This window comes from Athene cunicularia, assembly GCF_003259725.1.
Source record: "Athene cunicularia isolate RWA chromosome 3 unlocalized genomic scaffold, athCun1 chr3_part1, whole genome shotgun sequence".
Taxonomy (NCBI): Eukaryota; Metazoa; Chordata; class Aves; order Strigiformes; family Strigidae; genus Athene; species Athene cunicularia.
In genome coordinates, this window is record NW_020799097.1 from 113,490,141 (window position 1) to 113,513,540 (window position 23,400).

Sequence of the window (23,400 nt, forward strand, 5' to 3'; positions counted from 1 at the left end):
GGGCCGGAGGTGGGGAACGGTGCGAATCGCAGTAGCCGCAGCGTCTTTTCGATCCTAAACGAGGAGCTTGGTCTCCTTCTCCAACTTCACCAGGAAGAGTGGGATTTGCTGCGACAGTCCTGACTACCTCTTGAGTTTCTTCCTGGCTGGATCTGCCTTAAAGGCTCTTCAGTGCAGTGGCCCTGCAGGAATCTGGGTGATCCAGTGGGAGTAAGCCCCAGCCCCATCTAGGGTACAGCTCGCTGGTGAACTCTTTTAATAGGGATGTACGTTTCTTACTTTTGTTTCCCGTTCCTGGGAGAGTGCTTGAATCACCGGTTAAGTAGTGCAGGAATTGTAACATCCCTGGCCACCTTTTTTCACAGCAAGAGAGCAAACCCTCCTCAGGTCTTCCAGAGAATGCAGGGGAGCGTCTCCTCCCAGATGATTCCCAGCAGTGGATCCCAGGCTGATGGAGGCATATGTACAGTCCTGCTTCCAGCACCCAGCAAGCAAAGGGATTTTAGCCAGACTTCTCTTTTCATTGATTCCTGTTGAAAGGAAGATCTTGGTTGAACACAATGACTTTCAGGGATCTGTTTCTTTCCTCTGTAGAGTGGGATCAGCACCTTCTTCTGGATCCCGCTTGGGTCAGGTGTCTGAAATCCAGATGTTGCTGGGCCTGATTTTAGATCATGTCTTGTGTCCAGTTCTTCAAAAGGCACTAAATGCCACTTTTTTTTCTTTGCATAGGTAAAAAGAAATTGTAGGCTTCTGAAACACAGATGCACAGTATTCAACAATTTTGCTGTTGCTGTATTCTTTTTAAAGCACAATGAAGATGGTACCCAGCCACAGCCGAGTGGCTGGTTTTCTGCTAGGAGGCTGTGGTTTTGTCCCTTTATTTCTTGATTTGAACATTGGTTACAGAAATGTGGCAGCAGTTCAGGTCCCTGATCCAGAGCATCCTGTGTGCCTGTCTCCCAATACAGCTGGACAACCAGGCAACTGAACTGTCTGCTGCTTTTTGCTTGGGGAGACCTTGTGACAGGATTTGGGGGATCTGTGAGCTTCAGTGCTTCTGGGTTTATTGCACAGTTACTCCTGGCCAGGAGAATAAGCTAACCAAGTACTGCACTTCCAACCAGGGCACTGGGTTCTCAGGAGCGTGTCTTACCGAAATGAATCATTTTCCAAGTGTTGTTGAGGAGGCAAGAAGATGTGTGAAGAAACCATTAGGGTATAGTGGTAAGGGGAAGGTCACTAATTTGTAAAATGAGCAAAAGGCTTTTGTAAGCCTAAGCTCAGGAAGGAAGTAATAGCATTTGGCCCTGGTTCACTTGCTGGTTCTTACTGAGCTGGCTCAGCTGGAGCTTGGTGCAGCAGAAATTCCCTCTGAAGGCTAGTATGACTGCTCATGAGTAAGAAACACTGCTTGGGCAATGAATCCACATTAATGTAATATGCTGTAGTGTGGCGCAATGTGTGAGGGTGTTGTTGCAGTGAGCTTGGAGGTGGGAGTTGCTAAGGATCATGGACCAAGGTGCAGCAGATCCAATTACCTGTGGACGGACATCAGAGGAAGCCAGTGTATAACTGCTTAAAGCATTCCTCGTTAGAGCTTTTGTCCTAATAAATGGCTTTATCTCCTTTATTTTTATAGTATTCTGCAGGAATTTACATTGAAAAATAAGAGACTTAAAAAAAGCTGAAGAGCACTTCTTTGTATTTTTGAGATTGACAGTTGTTCTTCTGATGAAATATGCCAAATTCTGAGAGATTTCTCTCTCTCTGCACCTTTAGGGGCTCATTCCCACCCTCCGGTGGTGGTATAAATCAGCTGTGATCACCGAACAGCAGAAGCTGACTTGCGGGCTGCAGTTTACTGAAACGTCACAAATTGTGACAGCAATAGGCAGCTTTTGTTGCACTTAATTTATCTGGAAGAATTAAATTCTTCCCCTCCAGTATTAATGTGTCCAGGAAATACGATCTGAAACTCAGCAGGTTTTTTAAGGGTTTTCTCTGAGTTACACAGCAGTGTGCCTGACTTGTTAAATAGTTTTCTGTTGGAATAAAGTAACTGGCTTTGGAAGGTTATGGAGTAAGTAAGCGTAGTTTAGGCTTGGAATGAAGACTTACAAGGTTAATCTCTAAACGTCAGGCAAGTTGTTACTGAATATGCAGCCAGGTTTCTTGAGTGGATTCTCTAACAGTTTCTTCAGGGTGAGTGCTTTCCCTGAGTCCACTTGAGCATCTCACGTAGTTGTTCAGGTTTTGTCCACCTCAAGTTGTTGGGGGAAGAGATGTACCTTCAGAAGGTAATTTTATAGTTTTTATATATATATAAAGTTTATATATATATATATATATATATATAAAGTTTTAGGAGGTGTAGTACATAGCTCGAGGCATGTTCATTTTTCCCAGATGTCTGGGAAATACGTAGATGTCTGTACTCTGTGAGTTTACCCTAGATCCTAAAGTTTTAGATATTTTCAGTTAGCTGAGATTCAGCTCTTCTGTTATACTCTAGAATAAAAATGTTTCACATGAGCTTTAATTAGAAAAATCAAACGATGCAATGCTGAAAATGCAAGCTGGGGAAGACAGTCTGTAGTCTGTCAGATTTACGTGTGAAATGCTGCTCTGGGGAGCAAAAACATCAAAAGAGTGACTTGTCACTGTGCTGCTGGGAGCAGGGGAGAGAGATTTGGGCTGGTTTAAGCTTAGTCAGTGGAGCCAAGATGAGCTGAATCAGCTGAGGCCTCTCGTGGGGATGCCATCTCTAAGGCGGTTGTACCAATTAAGTATAGTATTTGTAGTACTTGCATGCTACAGATAAGCAGAAGACAGCTTTTACTAGTGCTACAAATGCTATCATTTCCAGTGTTATACATGAGCGTGTGGCTAGCTAGCTAACAAATCATGTTTCATCTTACTCTTATCTTTCTGTTATGCTTGACCAAGCTAAGTTTACAGAGCACCTTGCGTATGATCAGCCTTTGTTTAAACCTCTGTTTTCTTACAGTAAATTGCTTGGATCGACATGTCGAAAAGTCTCCAAACAGAGTGGCTTTGATTTGGGAGAGAGATGAGCCCGGCACTGCAGTGCATGTCACGTACAGGTATGGCACCTTCTCACGATAGTTTGTGATGCCTGGCAATGTGGTGGGGCAGGGAGAAGAGCTGCTGCTCTGAAATCAGACCTCTGTGAAACTCTATTTTCTTCCAAGGTACTCCAGCACATAGGATGCTCAGCCACAGTGCTGCAGCTAGGTTGGGGTGCCATGATGAGATAGCTCCTGAAAAACAGAGGCATGTTCCCACAAAGAAATTATATTCTTCCCTTGGGTTCTTCATGGAGAGGGCTCCCTGATCTTAGACACCTGTGTAATAAACTATTACAGGGTGAGAGGTACAGTGGATGTAAGTGAGTGACAGCTACTGAAAATTTCAGTTTGAGATCTGGCATCGTCTTCTGGTTATGGTGTTAATCAGGCCTACCTGTAGATTCCCTTCTTTCTAAGTGGGGGCTTTTAGAAGAGAGAGGCTTGTTTTTTTCTCCCTGACTTATGTTCTCACCTGTCAGTATTATTTTTGCTCATTAGAAATCTTCATGGGAAAATTTCTGTAAGCAGCTTTTGCATTCAGCACAGCAGCAAATATCTTGGTGCAAACATCTTGCGTTGATAGTCAATAGCATGATACAGAGTCCTAGCTGGAGGGGATTTGAAGCTCCCTGTGTCCTCTTCCCCATCCTCAGTGCAGTTTAGAACAACCTTGAGACTGCTTTGAGTGATGCTGACTTGTAATTCTGCTATAGATTGTAGAGTTTGTTAGAACATGGCCATTATCAAGTACATTTCTCCTCTGCCTGCTATGTGCCCTCATTTAGGAGACAGGCCTGCCTGCAACTATGCCTTTTACATCATCTGTGCCTCTAGTGAGAGTTAAAGGTTTCACAGAGTTGTGCATTCTTCAGTGCATATTTTAGGGAGCCACACGTTTGATCTGCTAGATATCAGGGAGCCATGTGTTTCATCTGCTGGATCAGAAAGTAGAGGAGACATAGGAAGGCCTAGCATCTGACTCTTTCATAAAATGTTTTCTGTACCTTGTTGATAGTTGGGATTCCTGGCTCTCCTTGAGTCTAAATAGGTTCTGGTGGCCTGGTGTACCTACAGAATTTATTAAAGCTCCTGAAGACATTATTCATTCGAGTGAGGAAGCTGGTCAGCAGTGAGGAGTGGGTGTACAAATAGCTTTGAGAGGTTAGTGCTCCGTGCAACAGAAATAAACACTATCTGATACAAAGCCGTGGAAGAAGTGGATTGTTTTTAATCTTGGTATTGTTATTTGACAGGCTATGTAGGTGTGTTATGATATAAATGTAACCAACTGAGTAGCTTGGCTAAATGCTTTGAGTTTTGCTTTTGCCATTCTGGTGCTAGAAAAGGAGGTGGAATCAAAGGTTTGTCCCAAAGTTTGGGGTGGTGTATGTACTTTTACCACTCCATGTCCCAGGCATGAAATCTGGGAGTAGTTCAGAGGTGGGAATTGTGCTCTGATTAACCTGAGAAGGTGAGCAGCCCATCAGATAGCACAGCCTCATTCAAGGCAACTCTAGCCTCCTCCTTCGACTGTGCTCCTTGAAATGTGCTGAGCTGCTCCAGACCTCAAACCATCTTCTCAGGATCTCTGGAGATGTGAGAAGGCCTTTCTGAACAGCAACAGAACTGTTTTTTTCTTGACCATGCCAAAATGTATTTGGAAGAAAGCATATTTTCAGCGAGTGTATTTATGACTGCTGTGGCTTGAAGACAGGTAACTCACATCTGAAAACTGAATCCCTCTATGTACAGCCTTACAAAGACATGGTAACTAGCAACCCGAAAGGAGAACATCTAAGTGAAAGACAAGTTGGCAATATCTATTTTTGAACTTCTGCTTGTATTTGAGAGCTGTGTTCCTGTTTCTGCCTGATAATCTTGGTGAGATGTGACTGAATTTGAGTGACATAGTTTCTCAAGAGACTTTGGTCCTACAACGTGGTAAACAGGTCACTTAGTTCGCTGCTTATCTCATTGTCAGGAAAAGCTTTGTTGAAAACGGTGATATTATATGGGTGTGTACACAAGGAGGGAGTCAAAAGTTTTGCCTTTTCTGTGATCTTTGGGATGCATTTTTAAAGGTTTTAAATGGGGCAGTGTGGTTTTCCAAGGTGTGTTGGTACTGGCCTCCCTTTGAGGCTGAGCTTAGTTGAAAACTTTTTGCAGTAGCACCTTGTTTTAGGTAGAAGTTTCGTGAGGGAAAGCATATGAAAAAAAGAGGTAGCCCAGAGGCTGTGATGCTGGTTGAGTAATCCTCTGAGAGCCTTCTATAGCAGGTGGTCTCTGCATGTCAGCCTCAGTGCAAGACAGCCCCAACGTAAAGAGGGAATGAGAGGGATAGTGGGTATCAGAAGGAGCCAAAATCTGGTGTCAGTGGCAGAGGAGATGTTCCCCTTTCCTTAGGATCCAGATGCACTGTTAATGGGACAGCAGCCTTAAAGTTGTGTGCTAGGAAGGTAGAGACTTTCATTTGGCCACTTTCTTACAGACCAGCTTTGGGGAAGGTCTTGGAATCTCAGCTAGGACATGTCCAGGGCTTAGATTCAGGGAAGTACAAGGCTCCAGTTTTTTGCATTATCTACTTTGCAAAGCTTCCTGCTGTGAGCTGCTTCTCCTTATAGGTAACCCCTAGGTAGCACAAGGAAAGACATGGTTGCTAGTGTGGGTGCTCTCCCTTCTCCTCTGGGGAGCTGTTAGGGGCAAGAAAACAGCCGAGTACTGGCCACATTCCTATCATTGCCTGCAAAGGAAGCAGGTGGCTGTGCAGGAAAAGCGCTGGAACAGTCTTCCTCCTCCCTGAGGAAGGGGAAAGCCTCTATCAGCAGGGCTTCCGCCATGCATTGGCAAGAAACAGAACTACATTGAAAAGCGCTGTCCCAGCTTGCTCATCCTTGGGAGAAATAACAGCCTCCACTTGCCTCTGCTGCCCTACTAACTGCCTAGCTTGCAGGGGGCAAAGAGCTGGTGGGGCCATGCTGTAAATCAGCAGACATCTCCATGCACACTTGTCAGCAAGATGGGTTGTGTTTATGCAGCTAAGTTCAATTGGTCTGTGCTAGGAGAGGAATCCAAAGATGTCCTTATTGGCAAAGATACACAAAGCCATGGGTGAAACATTTCAGTTTTGCTTGAATGATGGTTGCTGCCCTTACGAGCTCAGTTGTGATGATCTTTTTTCACTGCTGAGTTTTGTCCTGTCCCCAGCTGACACAACTCAGACTTTCAGGAAAAAAAGGTTCCCTGTATTCTCTTGTGTTTTTTCCCCACTCTGGCTTTCATTTTTATCAAGTAGAAATTCAGCTACGTTTCAAATTATCTCCAGTTTTGAATGGGAAGGCAGGAGACTTGGGTTTTTTACTGCTTTGTGAGAACAGGGCATGCAACCCTCCTGGGATTTGACGGCTGCAGTCAGCAAAGTGGGGACAGATCATGCCAGGTCTGGCTCTTCAGAGGCTAAACCACCATAAACTCATTGGTAGGGCAGTGGCGAAGTAGCAGTTAACCCACAGGAGTGTGCTGCTGTGATCAGCCAGCTGAATTTATTGGCAGAAGGGTCCAATCCAGCTGGGAGTGTTTTGTCCTGCTCTGTAGATGTTGTCAGGGCCCAGGAACTTTGAAACCTTGCAGAGGAATTCCCCAATGCATTGCTGAGCCTGGGTTTTAAAGGGCACTGTATTATCAAGTGCCTTATATAAGCAGGTGGAGTTGGTAGCTGGAGCTGTTGCGTTGCAGGCTAGGTAAGCTCAGCAACAGGGAATGTTAAAGACAGCAGCTAAAGTCATGCCAGATCTCCCCCGGTCCTACAGGGGATTACTTATTCTCTCTGGTGTTCCCTTGTTTACCACAGTCTCTACAGGTTAGCCATCTGTGAACCAGTGTTTCTTAGTACTGCAGAAGCCCATGCATATTGCCAAAGGGAGCTGTGTGAAGAAGTGGGCAGCAGTATGCGTTAGCTAACCTGTTTTTGCAAAGGGTTGAAGGCTGTTTCTCAATGGAAGAGGTTTGATTTATGAGGGAACTCACTCTGTTGCAGAAAATGTTGAGTGCAGAGGGAATGTTCAAACTGAAAATACAAAGTAGGGAGAGGAAAGCAGAAGCTGAGGGGTCAGAAGTTAGGGTCCTGGGTAGCTTTTCGTAGGGTCCAACCACTTCTCTCCTAGCTACTTAGGACATCTTCATTAGCTGCATCACATCTATGCCTTTAACAAGCCAACAGATGGTGGTTCCTCAGCCCAAGCTGAAATGGTTGAAGTTTGTATTAGAGATCAGAGTCAAGGCTGCAAGCCGGAAGCCGTGTGGGTACTTAATGGGTTGTGCAATACAAAAGGTGTTTCTTATTGACAGCAAACTCTTTCCGTCCCTGCCTACCTCCTCTTTCCTTTCCTGGGTACATCTTACCCAAGCTTTTAGCCTTCCCCATCTAAGGCAGCTCAGGGACTTTTCACTTTCTTACCTGAAAAAGGCCACAGGGTGTTTTCCTTGCCCTGAGTTCAGGATGTCTGCAGGAAGGTTGGACAATTGTGCTGCCTTAGCAATTGAACCTACAGCCAAAAATCCTCATGTTGAGCTTTGTATTTTTCAGTTATTCTCACTAAAGTGGAAACGAATGTTGAGTTTTCCTTTTGGTGAAAAAAGAAAACACGTTTTCTCTATTTAGCAAAAAGTGAGGGAAATGGACGGTTATACTGAGGCACTATCACAGAAGCTGCAGTGGGGTGTGAATAGGTTTGTGCATTATCCTTGTGGCCAGAACGTTGACCCAGGAAGAAGAGATGGGTGTGAAGACCTACTGTGTCCCAGGGGACTTGAACCCCCATCTCAAACAACAGTACCCACCTGCAGTACTGGGATTGCAAGGTATGGAGGCTGGCTTTGAACTCTGCTGCTCCTCAGTGATTCATGTAGAGCAAGAGCTAGAAGGTGAGATATGAGTGTGTTAGGCTGAGAGATGCCCAGATCTGGGGGTTTTGAGGGTGGTTTGTTTGTTTGTTGGGTTTTGGGGTTTTTTTTGCACTAACCTGTTTGGGGCATTTGACCTGAATTTTCAAATAGTTTCGTCCTGATCCAAACTGGTTCCAGGAAATAAACTGGTCACTGGCAGAAATACTCAACCCAGCTGTAGTGCTGAGACAGCAGAAAACATGGCTTGTGCTGAGCCTCCTAAACAAGCACTGTCAAAGCCCATATACAGCATTGAATATATTAGGGAAATGTCTAGAAACCTACTGCTAAAGGCTGCTTCCCAGAGAAGATCTTAATGCTATTTTTTTTTAATGTAAAAAGAACTGGCTTGCTTTGTTTAGAAAGCTTCAGGCTGTCTTGCTGTGGTGAAAGATAGCATCAGATTTCTTGGAAACATGTTTCTGCCAGGCATTCCTAAAATGCATGAGAAATACCATGTGTTGGTGATGGGTTTTACAGGAGTCGTTGTTCCAGACATTGAGTGATAGGCTTTAGAAACAGAGGCACCACTGTATCTGGGGAATGATCTGGGAGGAATATGGTCTGGTAGTTTTTCAACAGAAATGTAAAGATAGAGAGAGAAGTGCTGCATCTGTTAGATTAAACAGAGTACTGGCCTGAACAGTGATCTGCTGGCTCTAGTGGAGGGACAGCCTTGCAGGTCCTGTGCTTAGAAGTGATGCTGTGATAGCTGAGGAGATACCTGCATAAAGGGTGACAAACACCCTTTAGAAAAGAACAGTGTCAAGACTCAAAAGTCCTGTTTATGGGAAAAAGGAAGCATACATTACATAGAGACAGCCAAGAGTTTATTCCTAGTATAATTGAACCCTTAGCAAACTAGTCTTTTTAGGAAAGATCTAATTGTTACAGAAAAAGAAAGATGCCCTGTTGGTTATGACTGACACCACTTTCGTCCAGCATCAGGTCCACATTTCTTTTACTGGTTGTTTGCGGTGTGGGGCCACCACTGCCCGTCTGTGCTCCATCTCTTGTCGTCTGATGCCTGTTCTCCTTCATGTCATGCGCTGTGCCTATACTTCTCAAGGCCTCTTACCATAGCAGGCCTGTAATTCTTAATACTACCTCATTATGTTAGGGCTGTAAAACCCATGATGGTAGCATAAAAAGATAAAGAAGCATCAAATAAAAATGAGCCATGGTTACCTGGACAGTTAGAAAAATTGTTGTTACAGCTAAACCAAGTGAAAACGAGGCTGCAGGTAGGCCAAGAAGAGCTTGGACAGAGCGAGCATCACAAGCTGCGTTCCCAAGACCTTGCAAACTCAGTACAAAGCCTGTGGCACGTCGCTTGCCACAGCAGTACTGTGTTACAGGGCTGCAGGGAAACAACAGGAGCAGACCGCTCTGTCCATGAAAGCAGATGGTTTTCCAGCAGGTCATGACATGAAACAGCTATGTGAAGGGCTTACTCCAAAGCTGACAAAAATCAGTGGGTTGCGGGTCAGGAAAGCAAACCCAAGAGCAGCTCTGCAATAGGGTGGTCATTATGAACACAGAGGGGAGGATTTATGTGCAACCCAGCCTGTCCCTGCTCACATTTCTTGCTGACATAGGGGGAGAGCTGGTTCTCCACAGAGCTCCTGTGCATGGTGTGCCTCTCAGTGTGTCACCTGCAGTGTGAGTAGGTATGTCACTGGAGTGAGACAGGTGAGTAGGTATGTCACTGGAGGTGCAGGGTTGGGATGGGTAAATTAATGTGAAATCCATGTTCAGCAACTATCTACCTTCACACCTGCAGTACAAGGAATGGGTTAGGCTTGTCTGCATTTTCAGTTGAAAGATAACATTTTCCAAAATCAAGTCCAGAATCTCCTTCATATGTCATAATTTTTCACCTTCCCTGACTATGTTCATTAATGTGCCTACCATCTCCCTGGCTTGCTTTGTTTTAAAAGCACTACTCTATATACTGCTCTTCTTCCTGTGCAAACAGTCTTGCCTCCTGGGTCCAACTGGTTGCTGCTTCCATGTTTTTCAGCTCCACCCTGATACTTTAATCACTGGAGTGGTGTTCTGCTGCCTGGTTTGCTATCTTACTTCCTCTCAGCTCTTACGATCTGCTTTTGTAGAGGATCTGCAGACTCTTGCACCATGAACTGACTTTACAGTTTCTCGGCTGTCTCTGTCCAGAGGGGTTGGGTGCTTCCTTCCATTGCAGCACATTTCCTTCTCCTGCAGTGGCTCTTTTGAAGTACCCCTTTTGTCTGTCCAGCTTGTGCACAGGGAGCTGAGCACCCTGGGCCCGTCTGTGTGCTTTGTGGCTTCATCCATACCCCTTGGTTGTCCTTCCTGCCTCTGCTGAGCATAGTGCCCTGCTCTGCCTCGTCTGCTTGGGTGGCTGCACTGAAATCCTCTGGAGTGCTGGCAGGTGGCAGTGCTGCGAGCATCCCTTGGGATTTTGCCTTTCTCTCACACGGTTTTCAGAAGCAGCGCACATCTGCTCTGAGCCTCTGGCCACTCTGTCCTTTGCTCTCAACATAGGGCAGTGGGGCAACAAGGGTGGAGCAGTGCTGGGCTTGAGGTCAGAATTGCATTTGGCTCTTTTAACCTTATGTGATGGAGGGACTGCAATGCCAAGCTTTGCAGCAGTAGTAGGTGGAGAGAGTAATGGCCATGGCTTCCCTCTATTCAGTTCAGTTAGGTTTGTCCCACCCAATTCAGTGGAGCAGCGGCCCTGCAGGGTGCTCGTTTCACCCCAAAACGTGTTTAGGTTAAGTACTGGAAATGTGTAACCTGCTGGCATGTACTAATTGCCTACCTGTTAGATAGCAAAACATATGTGAAAGGGTGAGGGAGCCAAAGGAAGGATTCCTGACACAGCATTTTTGCCAACTCTATTTCTTGAACTGGAAGGGAACCCTGAGTTGCTGTTACAGGAGCCAGAAGACACACCTGATGCTCAGGGATTTGTGGATTTCTTTGCTGAAGCTTTGGCTTCATCTTCTCTTTGTCTTTATGTCTGTTCTCCCATGTGCTGCACAGCCAGGGGACCTCCAAGGCCTTCCTATCTTGGCCTTCTTTCAAGGCACAAAGGAAAAGGTAAAGATCTGGGGTGAAGACTTGGTCTTTATTGTCTATCAGCTTGCTCATGCACTCTTATTAAGCAAATGTTAAATTGGGGTTAATCATAAAAAAACAATAAGACCTTCTGCCATCACAGTCATCGAGTCCTGAATAAACAAGCAAACCATGGAGTTGCTTAGGAGTGGCCTAGCCAGAGCTCTTCTGACATTTTTGTTCAGGAGAAAGCTCTGAAAGCACTTTGGTGTTTTCCATTGCAGATAAGTGGATTTTGTTTTGCTTTCTCACAGCTGCCTCTGTGGGCCTTGTTTCATTTCCTGTGTTCTGCATTTGAGCAGCTTAGTTTTGTTTTGGCGCTTTATTATTAATCCACACTGAGATTTTTCTTAGTTTCAGATGAATTCTGGACCAGAGAATGTGATGTTTCAGGACAAGGCACAAAAAGAAATATTGGTTGGGAATTCATTACTGCATGGAGTCACTCAGTTCATTAACAGTAAAAGTAAGCAAAATAATACATCCAACAGACTGCGCACTTATGTAGATAGCAGGAACGTGCATGGTCATGAAGCACTTTGGAAGAGGTATTGAATATTGTGCTTTAGAGTTTAGGCTGATCTCTAGCTGTAAGGGATTAGGAAGAAATTCAGTCTGGAGTAAAGCCACTCCCTATCTGCTTTCTGCAGGGTTGCCGTCTCTCTGTGGTGGCAGCCCCTGCCAACTATGGAAGAGCAGGCACTGAGCATGTCTGGCCACCTTTCTGAGTTCCTGTGCTTTGGGAGTGGTCTATTTACTTCATGCTACAGGAACAGTCTTAAATAACAAAAAAAAAGTGCTGTGGCTGGGATTCAAGGCTCACTTTCCTTATCTTCCAAAAGGTGGCAGGAAAGTGGTGTCCAGTCAGCCATTCCTGTATGTCTTCATACTTTCTCTACAGCTGTGTTGCTTCACTGCCCTCACAGTGCAGATGGAGTTTTATCCTAAAGAAGTAAGATGCCAAGTTATTCTCAGCCTGTGGTTTTGTTATGACATTTCCAAAATGGAGCACTTGGGCTTTGCCTATTTCCAACTTGCATTGGTTTAAAAAAAGAAACAAAACAATTTTTGATGGACCAAAACCAGTGTTTCATTTTATTTTCAGCTTAGCCACCAGCTGAAAACTGGTTTTGTTTGTTCACAGTTATGGCCAGTTCTGGGAGATAAGGCTACATGGGTAGGTTCATGCGTTACAGCTTACTATGGAATGCAGACCCCATAGGAATTTCCCCAAGGAAATTTCATTTGCTTGTTAACAGTTTCTGGAGTCTGTGGTGGCATAGCTTACAGACCCCGAAGGATTCACAGGTGACAGGTCGAAGATGAGTGTGCTAGGGAGCAAAAGAAACCTATTCTCTGGGCCTCAATAGCAAGTTCCTGAACCCAGAGGACAAGTTTAATTCCTTGTGGACTCTGTGAGTCTTCTCTTCTGAGCTGATGACTGACACCAGTAAGGGGTGCTTTACTGCCCCTCGTGAGGGTCACCTCATTCCTTGGTGTAAGACCACTCCTCACCTGCCAGTTTTCTGTCTTCTACTGCAGACAGGCAGAGCTATTCAGTTCATGACTGCAACCATGTTTTCTCCCACGCAGGCATCAGAATAAGTGTACATGCAGGTCCTTGCCCACAAACTGGTTTTTTTGTTCCTTTGAGAAACGTTTCTGCTATTAAATCAGCATGTTGCAGCAGCAAGCCCTGTGAAAAGAGCCTTTGTGCCTGTTCTCGGTGTTCCCTAGTTGTTCTATGCAAGAGTGGCTGAGGTTTTACTCAGAGCAGTGTCTCTGTTCTGTGAGGCCGTTGTGCTCTGTGGTATGGCAGGGTGAAGTGACAACAGGAATTTGGGCTGTGGGTGATCCAGCTCTGATGAGAGTCATGTAAAATCTGCCACTCACACAAGTGTCTCAGGACTTCTTCTTTTCTTCCTTACACATGCAAATGCATTGTTATCCTTGCAATTTAAAGAGAAGTTACTAGTTGTGAAGCACTTCCAGAAGTTCTCTCCCAGTGCTGGGAGTCTTTGGACAACACTGCCATTTTATCTTGTGTTTATTGCACATGTGTTCCCAGCAGTTTATATGTCTTAGCCTCACAGGTGAAAAAAGGCATCAAGGATGGCTAAAATGGACACCGACTTCTGGAGGCGGCAGGACAGCCACTGGCTTGCTGGTTCCTCTCTCCACACCAGAACCCAGCAGCTCTGGGCAGCACCTGCAGCTCTCACTTGCTTGTCCTTCTGCAGCAACTGTGTCTCTCTCTGCCCCCTTTTCTCTCCCCAATGGCAAGAGCAGCCTGGCTCTCACCACACCCCAAGCTACCCTTCTTTAAGATGCAAAAGCTGGCATGTCCTGTACTGTTGAGGTGACAGGGTACAGAGGTGATTGCGATGTCTGGCTTGGTTCAAGTTCATCCTTTCTTTGCTCCCCCCTGTAAAACAGGTTGCATGGTCCCATGACAATGTTGCTTCTCTACCACAGGGAACTTCTGGATCTGACTTGCCGTCTTGCCAACACCCTGAAGAAATATGGGATACAGAAGGGGGACAGAGTGGCCATCTATATGTCTGTGTCTCCCTTGTCTGTGGCAGCCATGCTGGCTTGTGCCAGGATTGGTGCTGTTCACACTGTGGTCTTCGCTGGATTCAGCGCAGAGTCCTTAGCTGGGAGGATCATGGACTGTAAGTAGATGTAAACCAGGAAACAAATTGCTCAGGACAGTGCTCCAAGACATATCCCAGTTCTGTGTTTTCTTGGCAGAAAGAGAAATGGTTCATTTCAGCTGGTGGGACAGTTTGCACTCCTTTGGAAAGTACTGTGAAGAGCCTTTTCCTTAGTGGTAGATGCAGTATCCTCTGACCTTAAAATGCTTTATAAATTGCTTAACATTCAGTCTGTGCTGGGTTGCTGCCAGGCAGCAGTGAAGCTGGAGGGAAAACCAGAGCTTAGGAATGGGTCCTGATTTGTTCTTGCACAGTATAATTGCAGTGTTCCTTTGGTATTCCTGCACAGTGCTAATTCTGCAGTCTTGATTGTAATACTGTGATTTATGTATAGCACTGGAAGTGTTGGCAGCCTGCCCCCAGTCTGTTAGCTGTTGTATCAATAGACAGAGCTGTTTGTAGCCCAAAGCACTTGTAGTGTGATTAGGTAAAAAGTAATACTAAAAATACCAGCAGAAGAACAAGATAGCAAGTGGCTCATGTCCTAGCAGTCATATCTGTTTCTTTAGGACTAGTGTGAGGGAATACGTCTTACAGCAATTTTCATGCTTTTTTTCTGGTTTAGTAGAGTTAATCTATAGAGAGCAAGTACATGTTTTAGTTATCACTCACTTTTGGCCATTTGAGTGGAGGTCATGAGCTAAAGAGCCATTTCTCTGCAGCCACATCTCTGTAATAATAGTGTGGTACAGTTTGAAGTGCTCTGCCGGAGCGCTGCTGTGTGCTGTGGCTTCCAAGAGATTTCTCTCAAGGTATGGGTAAGTCTTCCCTCAAGGTACGTGCAGCCGCAGAGAGAGGATGAGAGAGGGGCAAAAGTGCTTATTCACTAAGGTTGTAAGAAGTCTTGCACTGGTTTGAGTGTGTGAGCTGTTAGACTAAAGCAGCAATATGCACTATAACACAGGTAACTGGGAAGAAACTGTTCTTTATGTCAGCTTTGATAGGCAGTAATGGAGACATTTAAAGTGCAGTGAGTGATACTTAGACTAGATATTGGGAAAGAAGTTTTTCATGTTTGTGATAGGCACTGGAGTGTACTGGTAGGGAGAGGGTAGGATAGCTGCCATTGGGGTGTTTTAGGAAGATTGGACTGACAGCTGACAGAAATAGTTTAGCTGGAGTGGACCCTGCCTTGGGGTGGGGGAGATGGACTAGATAACCTATGGAGGTTCTAGCTACCACCAAGCTCTGTGGATATCAAGTTTTAAAGTGGTTTTTGTCTGTAACACTGACAGTTTTTGATGATACAAGTTCTGAGTATTTGTCACACATGTTGTCCTATACATCATCCCCAAAAGTAATGAGAGTAGGGTGCATATACTAGCCTGGAAGACTGTTTGGTATGTCTGCTAATTTGTTCTCTTTTTAGCTGGATGCAAAGCAGTTATCACCTACAACCAGGGAGTCAGGGGAGGCCGAACCACAGAGCTGAAGACAACTGTGGATGAAGCTGTGAAAAACTGTCCAAGCATCAAACATGTCTTTGTGGCTCAGAGGACAGATAACAAAGTCCAGATGTGTGACCATGATATTCCCCTTGAGAAGGTATGTTGGTGTTGGTAAACCTTGCATGTTTCCCCTGATGTTTCTTGAAGTATGTGATGTTTACTGTGCTGGGGGAGAGAAACATCGTGCCTTAATAAATGTAGGGACCAGCTAGCAGAGACACCTTTGTTCAGAACACATGTGTCAGAGTCTCACTGAATGTGTAGATGATGCACTCTGGTATTTGGCTTTGGTCTTTGATCTGCTACTGTAGACTGCAATGGGCATCAGCAGCCAGGGAAGACCAGGCAGTCTCCATACTTTTCTTGCGTATGTGTGCTGTGCTAAAAGCCTATGAAGCAGGTGCTACACTGCAGCTTGGCACTCTAGTGTAGCACCAGACCTGCTAGTGATGGCTGACCTTTATACTGCCTCTGGAGCAGGTTTTCAGTGTGTGCTGCTCTTCCTGTGCTGCCCCAGTACCCTGGTGGGCTACTGGATACAGCTGCATTGCAGTGAGAGCATCTGTATGTCCCTGCAGTCACCTAGTTCTGCAGATGCCCACTGGCACTCTGGATAACTCCTTTTAAATCTGAGAGTTGGCTAGATCATCTATCTCTCCATCTGTGCCTTTTGGACCTGAGTTCTGCAGATGAAAAGGAGATGCCCCTTACGGCCTTGATCTTCATCCTCAGATGGATTGCATTTACAGTCAGCTAGGATTGGGAGTTGAAGCAGCTCAATATATGCTTGATTCATCTCAGCATGGGCAAGTGGGATGCTGCCATTTTAGTAGTCTTGCAAATAGTGCTGAGCTTTAAGGAATGTTTCCTGAGACCTGGAGTGCACTGTTACCATTGCTGCTGTTGTTATACTGTGTTCAGACACTCTGTTATGGTTTGTCATATGCACTCTCAAACTGGACATTGTTGAAAGGCAATGCAGAAATAATCAAGTTCCTGGAGAGGACAGTATCATGGTTACCCCATAATAGGAGGACAGCTGAGGCACGGAATCAAACTCTACAACTCACTAAGAGTTATAAAGTAGTACGTTTATTACGATGTCGGGCACACGGGGGATCACTCTGCCACAAACGTGCGCACCAGGAGCCAAAAAAACAGCTCCTTTTATTGTTTGAAATGTTACATATGCATTAGGATTCCGAAGATAAGGAGGGAATATTACAATTAGTTTCGAGAAATTCCCCTCTTCCCCCCCCACCCCCGCCCATCTTCTTCTTTGCGCCTGCACAGTGTGTCCTGCTGAGGGTGGGCCGGGGTCTTCAAGGGTCTTCAGGATGAAGTAAGTCCTTCCTCTTCATGAACTCTTCAACTTTGTTTCCTGTGCATACTCTCTGGACCTTTGGCTCCTCTCCAGGTTGTAGAGTCAGTTTTACCTGTTTGTTTGGTTAATTGGAACTTTTGTGTCTATCAGGATGTTCCAGGAAGTAAATCCTTGGTGTTATCAGGAATTGGTCATCCTTTAGCTGGTACGGTTCCCCCTTTATCTCAAAGACAGGGATTAGTTTACTATCTATCCTGTTTTCTGTAAGAATATCTAGCTAACATTGCCTGAGGGATAGCATTGTTTAAGGGGCCCCACAACTTCGTCGATTATTTTTTTTTAATTGTTTTTTTAGCTTTCCTCAGATCACAGTTATGACTTGGGAATATTTAGAATCTGTGCTTCCCGGGGGAGAAAACAGCAGTTGTTTTATATGTTTAGCTGGTATACAGGGGACTGCAGCCGGATGCAGCCTGATGCAGCAGCAGTTTGCTGGCAGCAGTAAATAGAAACTGTTCATCGTAATAATGCCTGGAAATCACCTAACTGCAGCCAAGATAGTTACTCAGGAGTCCCTGTGCTGGTCACATGAGATAGGAGCAACTACTAGGGTAGATTAAACAGAGAAGGCAGGTTTTAGTTAGAAGTTGTGTTACTCCTCCTTACTCCACAAAGCACATTCTGATGAGTTTCCTTAGTCTGCAAACAGCCTGAGGCACTTTGGTGATCTAAGAGCTGAGGTCAGCCCATTGTCAGTTAGTTGTAGGATCTGAAACAATAACAAGAATTAAACCATTAATGCTGTTAACTGTGTCATTACTGATCTTTACAGTAGTTGAGCTTTCTAGCTGTCCTGCAAGGGATTGTTGCAAAATTTAAATTCATGTTATGATCGAGCATATGAGAAACTCCATCTCGGTGTCTAGAACTTTCAAGTCAGCCTGAATTGGCAGTGCTAAAATGTTACAATAAATACCCAAGATGTGTGGAATGGCTGGAAAACAACAGACATATTATGAGCGATCCAGACCGAGTGGCCTCACTGTAACAACAGGCTGTAGCTGTTGTGAAGATCACCTGCATGGCCAAGGGGCTGAGAAACTGCGTGTGTAGCAAAAAGATAAGGAAGCTGGACTGTTGAAAACAAGATGTTTGCCTAGCAGGAGAGTGGTGTGTGGACACCACAGCAGGACCAATCACAGAGGGCAAAGGGCGTGTAGACAAGTAGCTTTAGCCTATTAGCAATCAAGTAGCTGCGCATGTGCTTTATGGTAGTCTATAAATTGCTGTATATCCTTTAATAAAGTGGCATTAACTTGATCACATTGATCGTATAAGTTGTGTCCGGGACTTCCACATCAGTAAAGATGATCAGAAGTGCTGTAACTCAGAGGATAAGAATTACACCTGACTCTATCAGCTCTTCATGTTTTATTAAGCTTGTTTGTCAGACACTTTTAAACAACTGGACCTGCCATTGGTAGTGTTCACTTGTAAATACAGCATGTTTACAGTGTATACTTTTAAAAAAGTACCTAGAAATTCCAAAGAGCTGCCTAATAACCCTTACAGGAATCATTATTCATGTAGGATAGTACAGAGCTTGAAAGAAGCAAGCCAGCTGTGCTTTTTTTTTTTTACAGCCATATGTTGCACATCTGGAACAGTGATTACTGCAATTTTGTACATGGATAAGAAAAATGTTTAACCTCATCCTGAAAAATCTACGGTCTGGGCAAACAAGCCCTCTGCTGCTGCAAGGTTCGGTGACCACAAGCGTCTCTTTCAAAGCACATTATTTCCCCTTCCTCTGCTGGACTGGGCACACAACCTGGAGCAAAAGTTTGCTCTCACCTAGTAGGACATTGCATCCTTCCCTCCTGTGGTTCTGACTGTAGGGATGAGGAGCAGATCTCGCCTACCTGGCCAAACAGTGGAGTACGAGGAGAGTGATAGAGGCAGGAGAGTAAAGCACTCTCCTTCTCATAGGTAGAAGAAATTAGAATTTAGGATCAAATGGACAGGACAGTCATCCACTACTGGGGCCAGAGAAGGGAGATGAATGCACAATTTAACTGTAGTTAGTTTTCAAAGGAAAAGGAAGGTCCTAAACAGTATCCAGTCAGCCTTGCTACTGCTATCAAGTTTGGTGGTTCATGTTTGCAGTCACACTTTGGTTTTCTACTGGCAGCTTGCAAAGGCTTGAAAGGTAAACTATGACCTACCATTTTTTCCCTGAAATGTTATTTTCACTGGCCAATTCCCCTTGACTTCTGCACCTAGCAGAGATATTGGTGGAAAGGCCAGGTGCTATGCATCCCCAGGAACATTTTCCACTAGGTGAGAACATATGACCTATCCATGGATGTTTGTGAGGGGGCAAGAGCAACGGTAGTTCTTGGCTCTGGACACTGCTTACATGCTGTACTGGGTCTGGCTGAGCTGGAATTGTTTTTCCCCTATAGCAGCCCCCATGGTGCTACAGTTTGTGTTGGGAGTTGGCAGGGTGTTGGTAGCGCCCTGGTGTTGTGGCTACTGCTGAGCAGTGCTTACACAGCACCAAGGCTCTTTCCGACATTTTTTCCCTCAGTGGGATGGGGTGGGCAAAATTTTGGGAGGGGACACAACCAGGACAGCTGACCCGAACTGACCAAAGGGATATTCCAGACCATATGGCATCTGCTCAGTATAAAGCTGGGAGAAAGGAGGAAAGGGGTGGGTCACCCTTGGTCCTCCGAGGCAACCACTACGTGTATCGGAGCCCTGCTTCTGGAGAAGGCTCGACATTGCCTCTTCATGGCAAGTAGAGAATAAATCTACTATCTTATTTTCTTTTCTTTCCGGTCTATCTTATTTTCTTTCCCCTCTTTGCCCTGTTGAGAAAACAAGGGGAAAGGGGGGGAAGTGATAGAGTGACTTGGTGTATACCTGGCATTTAGCCAAAATCAAACCACCACACATGCTTACCAATGGAGTATTGGTTGGCTTTATATGGCCAAAGTCTTTCTGTTATTACCACCTTTTTTTCCTTAGGAGATGGCCAAGGCAGCTTCTGTATGCCCTCCAGAGATCATGGACAGCGAAGACATGCTTTTCATGCTGTATACCTCGGGCAGCACTGGGAAACCCAAAGGAATTGTTCACACCCAGGCTGGATACCTGCTGTATGCTGCTCTCACGCACAAGGTAATTTCAGGTGCATCCTCTGGAAAAGGTTCATTTACCTTCCAACAGTACTAATGAGAGGGACTTGGGCTGTTGAGGGATGCTATATTCTGTGTTCGCTGCCCAACTGGCTTACTGGGTATGAACAAATTGAGAAATGAGAACGTGTAATCAATCTTCAGGATTTGTTCCTGGAGAATGTAGTATTATGCAAACCGGAGCCTAGAGTTATGAAAGGAAGGAAACTGCAGTGCTGCTGCTTTTGCATTTAAAATGTGCTAGTGTTGCAGGCCAGAATTTGTGGACATGAAAGTGATGCAGCTGAGTTGATTCTAGTAAATATCTTACTGATGTTGGTAATGTGGATATTACTGTAGTATTTTGTAGTGGGATGCTGGCCTGTTTTCAGAGAGGATCGGGACTCCTTTAAACAACCTTTTTGCATAGCACTTGTCTGAAGATTAAAAATTACTTTTGTGATTGGTGGTAGCACTTCTACACTGCTATTTATGTGATCTAGGCTAAATATTTTAAAGCCCTTTCTCATGAAAAAAAAAAAACAAAACCCAAGTCGGGGCACTTTCTTGAAGCTTCATGTCCAAGCTCTGCATATGAAAAGGTAACAGTGAAATGTGGAGAGGACTGTGGCGATCGATCTCTGTCTGGCTTTAGTCATATCACACTGTAATCACACACAATTCAGGAAGAGGTTTTCTTTCTTTAGGCTGACATAGTTGAATTTTTAGAAGATTTGAATGTGCAAGTGTCAGACTTCTCTGCATGAAGGGTATTTGTTACGTCAGCTTTTCTAAGTGACAGCATCATCTCCAAGGCATCTCTTTCTTTCTTAGTCCAGAAGGTAGATCCTGCACCCTGGTGCAGACATGCAGGGAGGCACTGTATGCAGCTGCAGTCCCTTTAGAGGTACTTCAGAGCCTGAGACGAAAGGCACTTGCAAAAGTAAGGTTGGTAATTGGCTCTCCTGGGTAGAGGGATCAGCTGACCTGTGTGGCCTCTGTGGTCTTTGCACGCTCACATGTAACACTCTTGTCACATGCTCATGGAGGGTTTTTTTTGTTCTGATCCACTTGCTTTCACTCAAAACATAAAGCTGACTGTCTTATGAGTCAGGACTGCTTCACCATGCAGTAGAGGAGTTAGATTTACAGTGAGAAGCATTTTCCGTAACCAAGACAAGATAATGACTTCTCCAGGATTTTTATCTTGAATTTGATGAGTAGGGAGAGAGTAGCATATGGAAAGCAGTACACTGATAGAGAAGCTGAGCAGCTAAGAACATTTCTCAGAAATTGTCTCACGAGCACTTACCAGTTTCTCCAGCTTTCTCATGGAAACCCGTAGATATTGGTGAGGGGTCTGAGCCCCTAAGGCCTGCAGCTTCACTGCAGTTCAGGGTCAGCTCTCCCACATGGACTGTCTGGAGTAGGCAACCTTTGGTATCCAGGCTCTGGGCTTTGATTGTAGCTTTGTGGCTCCAATCTGAGCAGCTCCTGGTACAGTCATGCTCCCTGTATGTTTGCAAAAGCAGTCAGGAGCCTGGAAACCCTGGTACTGGTCCCTCTGATTTGATTCCTCACCTTGGGCTGTCCTCTGTGCTGCTGTGTCCTACATGCCTGGCTCCACTTGCCCTGTGCAGTCTCTTGCTCCCACTTGGATGTCCAGTCCAGCACCGTATCTTTGAACTCTTTGCACTTGCCAACAGAAAGTCAGCTGGCCTTACATTTATCTTTGCAGTACGTATTTGACTACCAACAAGGCGATGTTTTTGGCTGTGTGGCTGACATTGGCTGGATCACAGGACATAGCTATGTTGTGTATGGACCACTCTGCAATGGAGCCACCTCTGTCCTGTTTGAAAGCACTCCAGTATACCCTGACCCAGGTGAGGAAGTGGTGGGCAAAGGTTTGGCTAGATATGGCAGTGTGACAAAGGAGACTTAGAAACCTGTCGAGTGTGACCTGTGGGCTCAGGGGTGGTAAGCTCCATTTCTTTGGAACACGTGTCTGTGACATTCAGGAACATCTGTGCATCCAGGGTGAAAAAAAAAAAAAAAAAGTTGCCACTGGTTTTGCTCTGTACTCACAGTAGTCACAGCTTTAGCTTTATCTGTTAACCTTCCTGGTGAGCATTTGCAGTGGTAAGTTGGTTCTAGACAGATAAAAAGCCTGTTTGTGATTTTGCAGGTCGTTACTGGGAAGTGGTACAAAGGTTGAAAATTAATCAGTTTTATGGAGCACCTACAGCTATACGCTTGCTGCTGAATTATGGAGAAGAGTGGGTGAAAAAGTACGACAGATCTTCCTTGAAGACCTTGGGATCAGGTAAGGGTCGTTCACCTGAAAAAGACAAGGGGGTTCTAGCTGGTGAAATGAAGGTACCAGAGGAGCTTGGCTTACCAGATGGGATGTGGTTAAAAACAGATAATAAAGCAGGCTTCCTGTCTGGTTTTTCAGATATTTTCTCAGCAGAAGGAGAAGTAAACTGAAGTTGGGGCTAATGAACCTTAGTGTGCTTGCCCATTTCCTAGCTTATTTTGCAGGATCACATTCTTTGCTAAAAAGATTCGTCCAATGGTAAATGGCATCACTTTGAATTTTGATGGCGTAGGTGACCCAAGCAGCATTTTCCTGCATTGTTTTGGATTCTAGAGTTCTGATACATTACTTGCATTGATTAGTTACTTTCAGTGATATTTATTGCTTGCCTTTTGGTCTTTCTGGAAAAAGTCAGTCCTCAGTTACATGAGTGCCTTGCAGTCCTTTGCACATCTCAGCAAAAATGTTGTAAGCATTCTGCTTAAAGCTCATGCATTCATCGTGTTGTGCACCAAAAGGGAGAACGAACTGCCTGCAACTCCCCGAGTCTCAGGCTGTTTCCTGTTACTTTGGTCTAGTGGGAGAGCCCATCAACAACGAAGCGTGGCAATGGTTCTACCATGTGGTGGGAGAAGGGCGCTGCACCCTTGTGGACACATGGTGGCAGACAGGTAAAAGGGGTCCTCGGGGATCATGGGGGGCCCTGACCACCCCGCAGGGTGCTGGTGGGTAGAGAAAGATTAATACATTTCAATTTGATTCAAAAAGTCTGTCAAAAAACCCTCATGGTGTTTTGATCAGCTTTTGAAAGTCACTGGGGAGTTTCAGTACATAATAGCAATGTAACATCATATGAAAGCAATAGCAATGTTGTTTTTTTCTTTTCCCCTCTAAATGTTCTTTGATATTTTGAACGCCAGAAAATCTCAATTGGCTCTAGAAACAGGAGGTAGAGATTGAATTTTTGGGCAAAACTGGGAGTAGGCAGCTTGAATTGGAAACCTCATTTTCAGATATTTATCCAGCTGCACTGACCCTGATATGGTCTTACCATGAAAAGGTGTTTATAGTACCATATAGCCACAATGTGTACTCAAGTGTGCTTTGTTTCCCTTCCTGGAAACGGTCAGAGGAGGATGGAAAACTAAGGTGTGGAGCCAAAGGGACCTAGTGCAACTGCTCCTTCGGATTGGAAGGGAGTGAGTGGAGCTTGCTGGCTGTGCATTGGGTGGGTAGGGGACAGTGGCTATCACCCAGCAGGTCTGCCTGGGAGC

General features: G+C 45.0%; 1 protein-coding gene across 1 annotated transcript in view; it reads left to right on the forward strand.

Moving 5' to 3' along the window:
• Nucleotides 1-3,015: 3,015 nt before the first annotated feature.
• ACSS1 (acyl-CoA synthetase short chain family member 1) overlaps nucleotides 3,016-23,400 on the forward strand; it is a 42,106-nt gene continuing 21,721 nt past the window's right edge. The window contains exons 1-7 of the mRNA XM_026844049.1: nucleotides 3,016-3,107; nucleotides 13,572-13,810; nucleotides 15,222-15,397; nucleotides 19,658-19,810; nucleotides 21,545-21,692; nucleotides 21,995-22,132; nucleotides 22,705-22,797. Coding sequence (XP_026699850.1) covers nucleotides 13,585-13,810; nucleotides 15,222-15,397; nucleotides 19,658-19,810; nucleotides 21,545-21,692; nucleotides 21,995-22,132; nucleotides 22,705-22,797 — 934 coding nt within the window. The 5' untranslated portion in view covers nucleotides 3,016-3,107; nucleotides 13,572-13,584. The remainder of the gene's footprint in view (nucleotides 3,108-13,571; nucleotides 13,811-15,221; nucleotides 15,398-19,657; nucleotides 19,811-21,544; nucleotides 21,693-21,994; nucleotides 22,133-22,704; nucleotides 22,798-23,400) is intronic.